We start from the raw sequence: 13,861 nt of genomic DNA on the forward strand, positions 1-13,861 counted from the left end.
TTTAGCTTTTAGTTTTAATTAATTAGCGTTAAATTAGTGAAAATAAGTAAGATCAATTCTACAAATAGATTAAATAGTCTAATTTAGGATTTATTTAGCTTGTGTATGATTTTAATTAATGAAATTAGAATTTTTAGAATCAAAGAAAAGGAAGAAAAAAACAAAGAAAAGGAAAGTGCAAAAAATGCTTTAATTATTTTTAGGTTTGGGTTAATTAATTAGTGTTTTTGATTCACATTTTTATTTGTTTAATATTAGGGAAAAATCAAAAATTGGCTAATTGTGAAAAAATCGGATTTATTTTTGGAATTTGGCTAAGTTAGAAGGTCATCCTTTTTGTTGTTCTTTTAATTGGGCCAAACAAGCCAAATATCCCAAACTTCCTTCAACAGACCCGCCCCGTTCTCTCTCCAAAACAGCCCAGATCTGGTCCAACCCTTATTAAACCAAACGACCCCATTTTTCCTTGAACAATTACATCCGAAGATCTCCTATGATCCAACGGCTGGGAACTACCCACTTCCACCCCTCAAACTTTCTGTGAGAGAGAGACCCATACCCCCAAAATCATCTTAGACTCATCTCTCTTACCCCTCTCTCATCCCTCGCCGTCTGCTGCTGCTGGAAATCGCCTACGGCGGCACTACTCTAAATCGCCTCAAATAAACACCCCATCATCCTCACACCCCCTAAACCTTAACCCCCTACCAATTTCCCCAAAATCTCCACCAATCTTCTCCAATTTCACATCTAAGAAGGCCAAAAAACCCTAGTTCAAGCTTTTGTTGTTTCTCAATAATTCAAGTCGATTTGGTTTCAAAATCACATAAATTGATTGCTTTTGACAAGAGCAATCGATTTATGTTAGTTTAATTCATGTCTGAGTTGTCCATGGAGCATTTTCAGATAATCATCTCAGTTTTTAGTCCCTATTAGATTATATGGAATTTCCCCTCTCATTCTCTTATGAAATCAATAGGTACTCCAACTTTTCTTTTTTTAGTTACTTTTCTGTCATGTTTCGATTTTCTCATATATGTGTTTTTCTATTAGTTGTGTGTGTTTTCATGTGTATAACATGTTTTAGATCGATTAGGATTCAATGAACATTAAGTTTGTGTTTTCAAGGTTAGATTAATAGTTTACTTGTATGACCTCGACTAGTTAGGTTAATCATCTAAATTTTGTTAGGTTTTTGAGTATGTTCTGCTTTGAATTGTATAATATTTTCCTTGTTTTGCTTCTTCTGTTTCTATAGTCGATTGCATTTTCAGTAGTGCTTTGTCTAAATTAGATTAGTCTTGCTATTTGTCGTACGTTGGTTTGTTTAGATAGATTTCAGAAGTAATTAGCTTTTGTCACTTCTGAAATTATTTTCCTTTAGGTTTAAAATTACTGGAATTGGGAGTAGGGTTTTGACTTGTGGACTAGGGGATTTTGGTTCATTATTGGGTTTAGAAGGAAGATTGAGGTACAGGCCCAAGTCTTTAAACAGGTCTGGCCCAATTTGGGATCCATTTGAGAGTTAAATGTAATGAGACAAGGGGATTTAGGTCAGAAATTAGGTTTAAAAGGGGTAAAATACAAAGGTTAAAAGAGTGAAAATAAGAAGAAACTTCTAAAAAGGGACAACTGTCCAAATTTGTTAGAAAAGATGTTGAAAATAATATATTATCTGATTCCTCATTTTAATTTTTTTTTTTGAAAAACAAAGCTGAAAGTTCAAGTTAGAGACAGAAAACAAAAAAATAAGATTCAAAGCTGCTTTTTCTTTTAATTTCTACTGGTTCTGCTTCATTTTTCTAGGATTTTGAGTAGTATTCAAGCTTGAAACTGTTCGTTTGATTATAAGATTGATGTTGTTTGTTGCTGGCTAGATTTTCACCTTTCATCCTTGTTTTGTCAAGTTCATCTATTGATTCTACTTCTAGGTATGTGGATCTTTCTCTGTAATTCTCTGTTGAAAATGGAAATGACGAGTGCACTATTGATTCCACGAGCATGTCTAAGTCTATGCGTTCCTAGTGTTGGCTATTCGATCTGCTTACGTTTGTTCTGTTTATGAAATTGTATGCTTAAGCTAAAATTACCTGATGCTTCAAAGACTTCACTCACTGATTCACTATTTGGTTCAATCTCTACCTAAGTATGCCTAAATATGTTACAATAAATGGAATTTACTCCTAACATGATCTGAAATTTAGTTTGATTTGTCCAATTGATCAATCATGCTTAAAGGGCACTTGTTAGGTTAAAGTTGTCAATCTTCAAGTTCAATCACCAGTTGGTCAAATTTGGCGATTGAGAGGTTCCAGGCAGTGTTGAAATACATTAGTTGATAGTCTTGCCTTTCTACGAGCAATAAAGAGGAATCTGGGAATCAAAATAAAGGCATTCTTATATTTTGTTTTGGCTATTAAAGTTGTATTTGATAGGAAGTAGTCACTGTGATGTACTAATGTTTAATTCCAGTAAATTTGAAGTTTTGTCTTTTATTATAACTAAACCTGTAGTGTCACGAACATCATATGTCTTTCTTTTGAATTTGTAATATTTACACTCCTCTGTTACGTGTTCAGCTTTGAAGGCAGCAGTACTCTTAGACCTATTGATTTTTGAGATGTCTGAGATTGGAACTTTAAACTCTAATGTTGCTCTCATTGTTCAATTATTTTTTTAATTCCTTGATTATTATTGGATTGGTGCAATCATGTATAATTGTGGGCTGGTGGGCCGCTGCGGTCAAGACATAAGCCCAAAAACAATTTATTTAAAGTGGTGAATGTCATGAGAGTTCACATGGACTCGTTATAAGCAATAGGCTGGCTCGGAACATTTTGCCCACTTCAGAAGACCTTAATAACCCATAAGTTTCGATGAGAATTGGTCCAAATCATGTTCCGAAATACTTAATTAGTTTAGCTCCCTGTAATTAGCTAAGTTATAAGGAACCTGAATTTAGAAACACCACATTTCTCCTTAATTCACCTAGGAGCAACACGTTTAGACGAGTTGAATTGCTTCCTTTGAATTTGAGCTGATTAAAACAAATAATATTCTTCCAATATGAATCTCCATAATTCTGAACTTGCACAATAATCTCAATTTAGTTTTAGAAAAATTATGAACATCGTAGCTTTGCTTTAGGCACGATTAATAAATTATTGTGGTCATGGGTACGGTTTCCGCGGCATGTTCATGATACGTAATTTTCAATTTGGGTGTGCATTTCACGTGACTCGATATTACAACTTCAAATACGCTAATAATAAAATTAACATGTTGAAAATCGCGGGTGCATTTCACATGGCGTGATTCGCAATGTGTACAAAACAAACGAGTGCGCGACAATACGTCTTGTTCAAACAAATTCCATAAACACTAAAAGCGATAGATAATTAAAAGCGATTAGAAAGTAAAAATGCACAATAGGTTTTAAATATGTATTAAATCAGATAATTAGGCCAATTATTAATAGTTGAGAAACCGTGCTAAAACCACGGAACTCGGGAGTGCCTCACACCTTCTATCGGTTTAACAGACTTCCTTACCCGGTCTTCTGTGTTTGCGGACCATAGAGTCAATTTCCTCGATTGGGATTTAAAATAAACCGATGACTTGGGACACCATAATAAATATCCCAAGTGGCGACTCTGAATCAATAAATAATCCTATTTCGAATAATATCACTTTAAGTGGAAAAACTCTCTATTCCTCGAAAAAAAGAGTTGTAACACTTCTGGCGACTCTGCTGGGGATCGAACCCAGAATCTCTTGTTTAGGGTTTAGAATTCGAGCTTAGAATAATTGTTATACTTGGCTTTTATTTATTATCTGATTTTTTACGTGTTTGAGCCTAATGTTCTAAATGCTGCTTTTTACCGCTTTGATATTGTTTGAACTGTATATAAACTGTTATGAAACCCTTATTCTCTCTGAGTCTTCTAAATCTTTTGGGAAGTACACGCTGGCATGACTTCTTTTCTGTTAGTATCATACCTTAATTTAAAATGAGGATCGGATTACTTACAAAGCCGGATGGCCTTTTGGTTACCGGTACGTTGCCCCATCGGCTTGAGTTGTCCACTCGGAAAAGCCAGGTCTAGAACAATATACCCAGGTTTTAAACCTAGAAAGACATAACCTCATGTCGGATCCCTAGTAGGTATGTTTGTTTGCATCACGTGCATTTGACTTTGTGGACTCAACACAGGGGTTGGGTCCGTCTAGGACATGTGTACCCAATTTAAATGACCATCCTGATGCATTTTACGTGCTACTTGTGCATTTACTTATTTCAGCTTGCATGTTGATCGGCTTCTAGAATAGGGAAATAAAATCAAGAAAAACCAAGAGTGAGGTAGGCAAGAAAACACCCGGTTCTCAAAAAACTGCGGTATTCAAAATATCCCGAAACTTTGCCAAAATTTTGAAAAGTAAAAAAAAAGTCATTTCAAAATAAGTCATATTTTCCTGTTAGGTCAAAACTTACTGAACTACGCGGGTTTGATTCTCACCGGATGTGGGATACGTAGGCAACCTTCATCAGGTCCAGCCCCGTTTTTGCAAAAAATAACCAAAATTTTGAAAATGTCGTCATTTTGTCATAAATAAATTTAGGTAATGTCGTTTTTATCCAAATAGCCAGAAATGTCCCGACGGGATGTCGGAAGGCCGTTTTTGCAAGAATAGCCCCCTGTGGTCCTTTTTCTAACTTTTGGCCACTTAGCAAACACAGCCCTAAAAAATTTCCTTCTGAAGTGCTGAAGGGTTGTATTTGCAAAAGTAGCCGCGATTTGTTTTAAGTTGGATTTTGAAAAAATAATCTTTTTGGTCAGTTTTCAAACAAAATTCACGTGTTTTAACCCAGTCACCCTAATTTAAAAAATGTGTAGAATGAGCATTGTTCAAAATTTACTGTTGAAGGTCATGGATCAGATTCCACTAGCACTCCACATGTGGTGGGAGGATTTGGGAAAACAAGGGCGAGAGAAGGTCAACTAACACCTGGGGGCACTTACTGGACTATTAAAAATTCAACCTAGAAGTGATCTGATAGAGGCACTGGTGTCGTTCTGGGATCCCGCTCATAATGTTTTGCACTTCTCAAATTTTGAGCTTACACCTAATTTGGAAGAAATAGCGGGTTATACCGGGAGTACGGAGGGATTAAGACACAAGTACCTGATATCTCTAAGAACCGTTACTCCCCACAAGTTTCTAGACCTACTGAAAATAAACAAACAGACCATGACAGAAACTCTAACAGGTGGTGCTTCCACTATTCACTTTCTATGCCAGCGGTACGGGCACTTAAGGGGATTTAAAGACCCAGAAAATGAACTCTGCAGTAAAGGAAAAGGGTCAAAGTGGGAGACACATAGATGTTTTGCCTTCATGATGGCATTTTTAGAACTTTTGGTGTTTATAAGGAATGACATGCGCATTGATTTACGTGTAGTTGGATTTGTCCATGTTTTGACTACCCAAGCCAAAAGTACCGTCGCACCCATGATCGTATCATATATATTCCGAGCCCTCACATCATGTAAGGTCGGAGTCAGGTTTTTCGAGGGGTGAAATCTGTTATTACAAATGTGGATGATCGAACACCTCGGTCACCGTCCTCGATAAATGATTTACGGTTCTACGGGAAGAAACTGTATTGAAGAGTTCAGTACATGAATGACAGGATTCTAAATGTCAGAAAGGGTTAATGATTGGATCACTCGTATTCATGTGGTAGCAATCCGTTCCGATGCTTAATTTTTCGAAGAAACAGTTCACCAAATTTGGAGCAAATGCCAGTATTTGGGGGCAAACACCCGAATACGCGATTTGTGTAGAGGCGAGGTCTTACCCAGTTATCTTGCTTGGTATGGAAAGAGAGTCGCAACAAATAATGAATCTGAAAGGCCGACTAAAAGACCCCATCTCCAAGAATTTGTTGAGGCGACGCAAGAACAATGGGTTTGGTTAGTTAAAGAGAAGAACTACCGGACCACCATAAGCAAACAAGAAGATTAAATCAGAAACCTCAAATTTGATAGTTGTTTGCAGGATGCCGAGGATGAAGGAAAAAAAAAGGTTGGCTCAGGAAAACGAAGCTCTCCGAACTCAGATTCAGAAAATGAAAATAGTAGCTGAAACCCCGGTAAGAAGCGAAAAAAATGAAAGACTCATAAGCAATCTGAAGAGAAAAGTGCATGATTATGGGTTTGATCTGACAAAGGCTGAGGATGAATTGGAAAAGTTGGCAAAAAGTGCAGAAGAACGGACAAGGTTTGCTTAGCAGTTAAAGCAAAAATATGATAGAGGGGTCACGATCTTAAAGGAAAAGATGACTAATCTCGAAAATGAAATGGTCCAGTAGACAAAGGCTTTCAAAACGGAAAGAGAGCATTGCTATACATTGATTTTCCGATTGGAAGAAGGCATGCAGCAGTTTCAAGACCAAAACCACACAGCCACGCAGGTGTTGGAGGCCCGAACACAGCAAATTGGACACCTACTCCAAGAAAAGGGTGTCATTATAATGAGGATTAAAGAAATCACTGATTATGTTGCAATAAAGTGCCATGAATGTGAAGATATGACCAGGTCCATATTCTTTGCTTCTATGATGACCTTTGTTCGTCAGGTGATGGCTGATTTAGAGTACCTTCAAGAAGTGATTGCACGCAGGCCCGCATCGAGACCGACTGATGTTCCGCGGGCCCCTAAAGTAGCATTGGAGGCTCTTATGTATTCTTGACTTTTTTGGCTTTGAGTATGTATTCTATTTATTCGAGTCTGTTCATTTTTTCCAAGTCTGTTTGTTCTTCTATTTTAAGTCTGTATGTTTCTTTTTTAATCGTTAGTATTTCCAAGTCTTTGTCATAAAAAAAACAAAAAAAAAGATTTTTTTTGTTTAATGAAAATATTGAATTCCCCAAAATTTTGTCTTTTCTTTTATTCCATATTTGTTCCCTACACTACGTAATGGTCTGATTCATGTGGCATCATGATACGTAGGTAATCCCCATCGGATTCGATCATAACCACAGACAATTTGAGTGAAAAAACAAACCGAAAAAAAAGAGAAGAAAGAAAAGAGAAAAACTGAGTTAAAAAGAAAGAGAAGTGTGAAAAAATAAAAGAGCAAAAAAAGGGAAAAGAAATTAGGATTTAAAATTTGAGAAATGAGATAGCAAAGTCGGGATAAAACATGCAGCCATTCCAAAAATATTTAGAAGCGTTTAACTATTTAGGTACATTGGATCCCAAAATATGTGATTCCCTATCTGTTAAATGTCTCAAACTAACCAGGTTGTTGTGTGTACAAATTAAATCATGTCCTGTTTAGGTAGTTGGTTTTGTGGTAATCTGGCTTCTCATCCTTACTTCACAAGATCTAAACGCAGTGGTCCTATGGCCTCTATAAGTCATCTACCAATTATTGATCCTAAGGATAGCTCGGTATCGGCTATTCCATAGTTAGAGTCAGTAGTCGCTAAAGAAAATAGGAGGTTGTGTGTCCGTATGTTGGAGATGTGGGACGTTTGGTCCAACGGCAAAGAACAACCCAGTACAATCCTCGAATTTCTTGAACTACTCCCCAGGACGAGTGGAACCACCAACGTTCCCATCCCCGTGACCAACCCATTCGTCCCATTTGGGTACCCCACTATATCAGCTAATTTTACTAGTATGCCTTCTGAGGTTCGCCCCCAGGCACCATTTTCAGGGGTACCTTCTACATTATTCACCGCACCACTAGTCTCTATTACGGCACAACCAACAGTGCCCATGCCATGCTTCGAGCCTTTAGCTTTCACTTTTCAAGGCCCGCAATTTCAATTAGACACAACTCATGTTACCCCAAAGTCTTACCCTTAGCACCAACAATATGAGTCTCCCATGGGACAGGAAAGAACAGTGAGAAACCTCGAGCAGGAAGAAATGGCTCGGAAGATGAGAAGCCTAGAACAAAGCCCGAAAAGCATGCAAGGCCAGAGTAGCCAAAAGTGTTTCTCATACTCAGATGTATGTTTCCCCATGTTCACTTACCTGTTGGATTCAAAACGCCAAAATTTGAAAAGTACAACGGGCACGGGGACCTGATCGCTCATCTGAAATGATATTGTAACCAGCTGAGGAGTGCTGGTGGAAAAGAAGAATTATTGATGGCTTATTTCGGGAAAAGCTTAACTGGAATTGCTCTAGAATGGTACATGGACCAGGAAATCTCCCACTGGAACATATGGGATGATTTGGCTTGCGATTTCGTCAGACAGTTTCAGTATAATGTTGACATAGCTCCGGACAGGAACTCCCTGTCTAATTTAAAGAAGAAAACTAGATAATGTTGACACAACTACGTACCAGAACTCCCTGTCTAATTTAAAGAAGAAAACCACTGAGAGCTTCCAATATGTTATTAAATGGCGGGAGCAGGCTGCCAGAGTAAAGCCTCACATGGATGAAACCGAGATGGTTACGGTCTTCTTACAGGCCCAGGAGGCTGACTACTTTCAAAACATGATGTCCGCCATGGGCAAACCTTTTGCAGAGGCAATAAAAATCGGAGAAATGGTAGAAAACTGGCTGAATATTAAGTCAATCTGCTTTGAGAGCCACATCCCAATCCATCCATAACGGCTCGAGAGGTTTGGCCAATCGAAAGAAGATGGATGAGGGAGCCATGATGGCTTCAGGTTCAAGAGGGCCCCGTCGGTCACATGATCACTCCTACATGACGCCCAAAGCCCCGTAACACTACTATCCCCACCAAGATGCAGCTTATATCGTGGAACCACCTCATTATGCGGTGATGAATGCCCAACCCTATGCACATCCATAGCAGCACTACAACCAAGCTAGAGCCCCACCTCCTAGAAATAACCATCTTCACCAAGCTCCATATAATCCCCGTCCACCACAAAACAACTACCAATATAATTCACGCCCTCGTGAGCCTCCTAGGAGAAACAACTTCACTCCTATTGGTGAATCCTACTCTAGCCTATTTCCGAAGTTAATCTAGATGGGTCTATTGCAACCTATACCCCCAAACCGGCAAAATTCGGAATCCACATCATACACGTTCGGTACCAAGTGTGCCTACCATTCGGGAGCAGAAGGTCATGATACGGAGGACTGTTGGACCCTAAAAAGGGTGGTTGAAAGTTTAATAGAACAAAAACAAGTTGTGCTAGGGGATGAGGAAGTCCCTAATGTGACTAACAATCCATTACCGGCTCACCACAATGGGCCGCTCATTGGAATGATTTATGATGACAAGGAATTTAATCCAGCCTTGAAAGCCATCATCTCCATCACTAATCCAGAAGCAAGATCTAAAGCAGCGGTGAAATAAACCAAAAATAAGAATAAAATCAATCCAATTCCTCAAGTTGTAGAAAAAGCTGTAGAAACAAAAACTAGGGCAGCACCTGCTAAGAATGCGATTCTTTATGTCCCCAAGGCCCCAAGAAAATAACAGCTCATTTTGAACACTCCCAAAAGATTCAAGAAAAGGAAAGCCACATTGAACGTTCCAAAGTTATGTGTGCCAAAAGGGACAATGTGGCTCGGGGGTCGGTAATTCCACTAAGGCTGACTGAGCCTGTGGTTATTAGTCGTGCACCACAAAGCCCTATGAGAGACCCCACAACAGTCCCCTGGAATTACAACGAAATAGTAGTTACTTACAAGGGGAAATAGATCATGGGAGAAGTGAATGAAAGGAATCAATCTGGGAAGTACCACAACCTAGAAGAGTTAAATCAATAAAAACTGAATAAGGATAAACGGTTTCCGCCCAAGAAGCCCGTGAGCGCTGAGGAAGAAGAAGAGTTTTCTGGAAAAATGAAAACTTTGGAATATGCAATAGTTGATCAGATCCGGAAGACTCCTTCCTAGTTTTCACTTTTATCTCTTTTGTTGAGCTCAAATGAACATCAGAAGTTACTCTTGAAAACATTGAATGAGGCATATGTCCTAGTTGACACTTCAGTTGAACAGCTGGAAAGAATGGTTGAATGATTCTTCGAGGTCAACAGGTTTTCTTTCAGCCGCGATGATTTGCCCCAGAGGGAGCCGCCCACAATAAAGACATTCACCTAACTATCAAATGTGAGGGCTATTATGTAAAGAAAGTCATGCTAGATGGTGGTTCCGGGGTCGAAATTTGCCCTCTCTCAACGCTCCAGAGGATGGAGATTGGAACAGAAAGAATCTGACCAAGCAATGTATGTGTGCGCGCTTTTGATGGTGTTAAGCGAGATACAACAGGGGAAATCAATTTGATTTTGACCATTGTCCCCGTGGACTTTGAAGTGACTTTCCAGGTTCTGGACATGGATACTTCATATAATTTCCTCCTAGGAAGACCATAGATTTATGCTGCAGGAGTTGTGCCTTCCACTCTCCATCAAATGGTCAAATTTGAGTATGAAAACCAAGAAATTATTGTCCAAGGGGAGGAAGAACAATCCAGTTATAGGGACCCTTCAATCCCATGTCTCGAAGCTAGAGAAGGAAGTGAGCACATTGTATACCAAGCCTTCGAAATTGTGGTCGCCAACCAATGTGAAGAAAGAGCTCCGTTCCCTCAACCTTGTTTATCTAATGCCTCGGTCATGGTCACCACTGAAATGATCAGACATGGGTACAAGCCCGGAAAAGAGCTCGGGGTATCTCTACAAGGCATCACAGAATCACTTCGATCGCCAATGAGAAGTTCTTCAGCATAGGCTTCCAAGCTACAGAGGCTAACAGAAAATGGCTGATAAGCGCAAAGAAAATGGGTGGGACCTTCCCCATCCCATTCCACATCTCGCCCGGTCATTTGTGAAACCCAAATATGCGGAAGAAGAAGAAGATGAGGCCTTCACAGCTGAAGAAATTGATGATATTTGTGAAGCCATAAAACAAATGTTGTATGAGTCCCACATGGTCCAGTCTGGGGAAGGCACGAGCAATGCCGAGGTGCTGTACATGGGACCCAATGCCAAGCTTCAAAATTAGAAAGCTACCCCATTCCCTATCAGACGGGAGTCCCCATAGTCCAGTTTTGCCATTTCTTCTACATTACAAGTTATTCCAGGGTGTAACTCGAATGTTTTTATTTTATTGTCTTTGATTTTGATGTAAACCCTCATATCTTCAATTTAATTCAATGAAATCAATATTTCATCGTCAATGGATATCTCTTTTTCTTTATTCTGATTTTGCAATTTTTCTTATCTTTTTCTTTTCAGTTCTAACAATGCGGACTTAAATAACATGACATGCTTGCGGACTTCATGCCCAGATCCTAATATGTTGTCTAGCTGTGAAATAATGAATCAAGAACCATAATTTGATGAAGATGATGCTTTTAGGGAAATAAATCGAGAATTGGAACAATTTGAGTAAGCCTAAGCCAAACTTAAATGAAACCGAGCCAGTAAATTTGGGCAGTCCGAAAGAGGTCTGGGAAACCATGATAAGCATTCACGTCGATGAAAGAACTAGAGATGCATTGATCCAACTTTTGTTTGAATTCAAAGACGTGTTTGCATGGTCCTATGATGATATGCCAGGGCTGAGCGTTGATTTGGTAGTACATAAATTGCCAACTTATACCGATTATCCACCCGTCCAACAAAAGCAGAGAAAGATTAAAACGGACATCAGTGATAAGATCAAAGAAGAAGTCACCAAACAATTAAAAACTGGTGTGATTCGAGTGGTTCGATACACCACATGGTAAGCTAATGTGGTCCCAGTGCTGAAGAAAGATGGGAAAATCTGAGTGTGTGTTGATTATCGGGATTTGAACAAAGCAAACCCCAAGGATAATTTTCCATTGCCAAACATCCACATTCTCATTGACAATTGTGCCAAACATGAGACACAGTCTTTCATGGATTGTTATGCTGGGTATCACTAGGTCCTGATGGATGAAGAAGACACAAAAAAGATGGCTTTCACCACACCGTGGGGAACTTACTGTTACAGGTCATGCCATTCGGCCTGAAAAACGCCGGGGCAACCTACATGAGATCTATGACTGCCATCTTCCATGACATGATACACCAGGAAATTGAAGTGTATGTGGATGATGTGATCATTAAATCTAAAACGCAGGAAGACCATGTGCGATATCTAAGGAAGTTCTTTGAGCATCTATGCAGGTATGACTTGAAATTGAACCCAGCTAAATGTGCATTTGGAGTTCCATCTGGAAAGCTTCTGGGGTTTATAGTCAGTCGGAGGGGTATCGAGTTAGATCCAACAAAGATAAAAGTCTATTCAGTATTTACCACCACCGAGAACTAAGAAAGAGGTCATGAGTCTACTAGGGAGATTGAATTACATCAGTAGATTCGTTGCTCAGCTCACTACCACTTGTAAACCCATATTCAAACTATTAAAGAAAGACACAGCGATCAAATGGACAGATGAATGTCAAGAAGCTTTTGATAAAATCAAAGATTATCTATCAAATCTGCCAAAGTTGGTTGCACCTGAGCCAGGAAGACCTTTGTTCTTATACCTGATAGTCCTAGAAAATTATTTCAATTGTGTCCTCGGGCAACATAATGTAACCGAGAAGTGAGAGAAAGCCATATACTATCTGAGCAAGAAGTTCACTAGTTATGAAGCCAAGTATATTTTGTTGGAAAGGATTTGTTGTGCCCTAACTTGGCTCGCCCAGAAGCTCAGACACTATCTTTTGGCCTATATCACATATCTCATAACTAGAATGGATCCTCTAAAGTACATATTCCAAAAACCAATGCCCATAGGAAGGTTAGCAAAATGGCAAATCCTGCTCACTGAGTTTGACATAGACTATGTCACTCGCACGGCGATGAAAGCTCAAGCCTTGGAAAATCATCTAGCGGAAAACCCAGTCGATGATGAATATCAACCTCTAAGCACCTATTTCCCAGACGAGGAAGTAAATTCAATTGAAGTAATTCCAGAGGACACCAATGCTTGGAAAATGTTCTTTGATGGAGCTGTAAATGCAACAGGTGTCGGGATTGGAGAAATTTTAATTTCGCCCACAGGTCAACACTATCCGGTCACAACCCAGATTTATTTCTTTTATACAAACAACACCGCTGAGTATGAAGCTTGTATTATGGGCATGAATATGAAAATTGATCTGGATGTGGAGGAATTATTAATTCTAGGAGATTCCGATTTGATCATTCGGCAAGCTCAAGGTGAATGGGAAACTCGATACGTCAAACTCATCCCTTACAGGCAACATGTAGAAGATCTTAGCAAATGGTTCAAGTCCATCGAGTTCAAGCATATTCCTCAATTCCACAACGAGTTAGTTGATGCATTAGCTACATTGGCCTCAATGATGCCGTATCCGGGCAATGTCCATATTGACTCTAGGGAAATCCAAATTCGAGAAAGGCATGGTTATTGTAATGCAATTGAAATAAAACAAGATGTCCAGCCATGGTATCATGATATTAAAAGGTTTTTGAAAATAAAGGAATATCCCGAGCAGGCCAGTGGAGATCAAAAGAGAACTATCAAAAGGATTGCCAGCAGTTTCTTTTTGAGTGAAGAGGTCTTGTACAAATGAACTCCGGATCTAAATCTTTTGAGGTGCATAGATGACCGAAAAGCTGAAAAGATCATGAACGAAGTGCATTCGGGAGTATGTAGGCCTCATATGAACGGATATGTCCATGAAAAGAAAAATTTTCGGGCAGGTTATTACTGGATGACTATGGAAAAGGATTGCTTCAGTTTCGTTCGGAAGTGCCATCAGTGCCAGATACACGGTGACTTGATTCATGCACAACCTTCAGAGTTACATCCTATGTCAGCACCCTGGTCGTTATTTGCCTAGGGCATGTATGTC

At 39.3% G+C, this 13,861-nt stretch overlaps 1 protein-coding gene across 1 annotated transcript; it reads left to right on the forward strand.

The window, feature by feature from the left end:
• Positions 1-12,733: 12,733 nt before the first annotated feature.
• Positions 12,734-13,579, forward strand: LOC138875552 (uncharacterized). Its single transcript, XM_070154389.1, has one exon. The coding sequence runs from the start codon at positions 12,734-12,736 to the stop codon at positions 13,577-13,579; it is 846 nt and encodes a 281-aa protein (XP_070010490.1).
• Positions 13,580-13,861: the final 282 nt, after the last annotated feature.

This window comes from Nicotiana sylvestris, chromosome 8 (genome assembly GCF_000393655.2).
Source record: "Nicotiana sylvestris chromosome 8, ASM39365v2, whole genome shotgun sequence".
NCBI classification, from domain to species: Eukaryota; Viridiplantae; Streptophyta; class Magnoliopsida; order Solanales; family Solanaceae; genus Nicotiana; species Nicotiana sylvestris.

Bases quoted from the DNA above. Each gene is read 5' to 3' on its own strand.
- LOC138875552 (XM_070154389.1), top strand. From the start codon at position 12,734: ATGGATCCTCTAAAGTACATATTCCAAAAACCAATGCCCATAGGAAGG.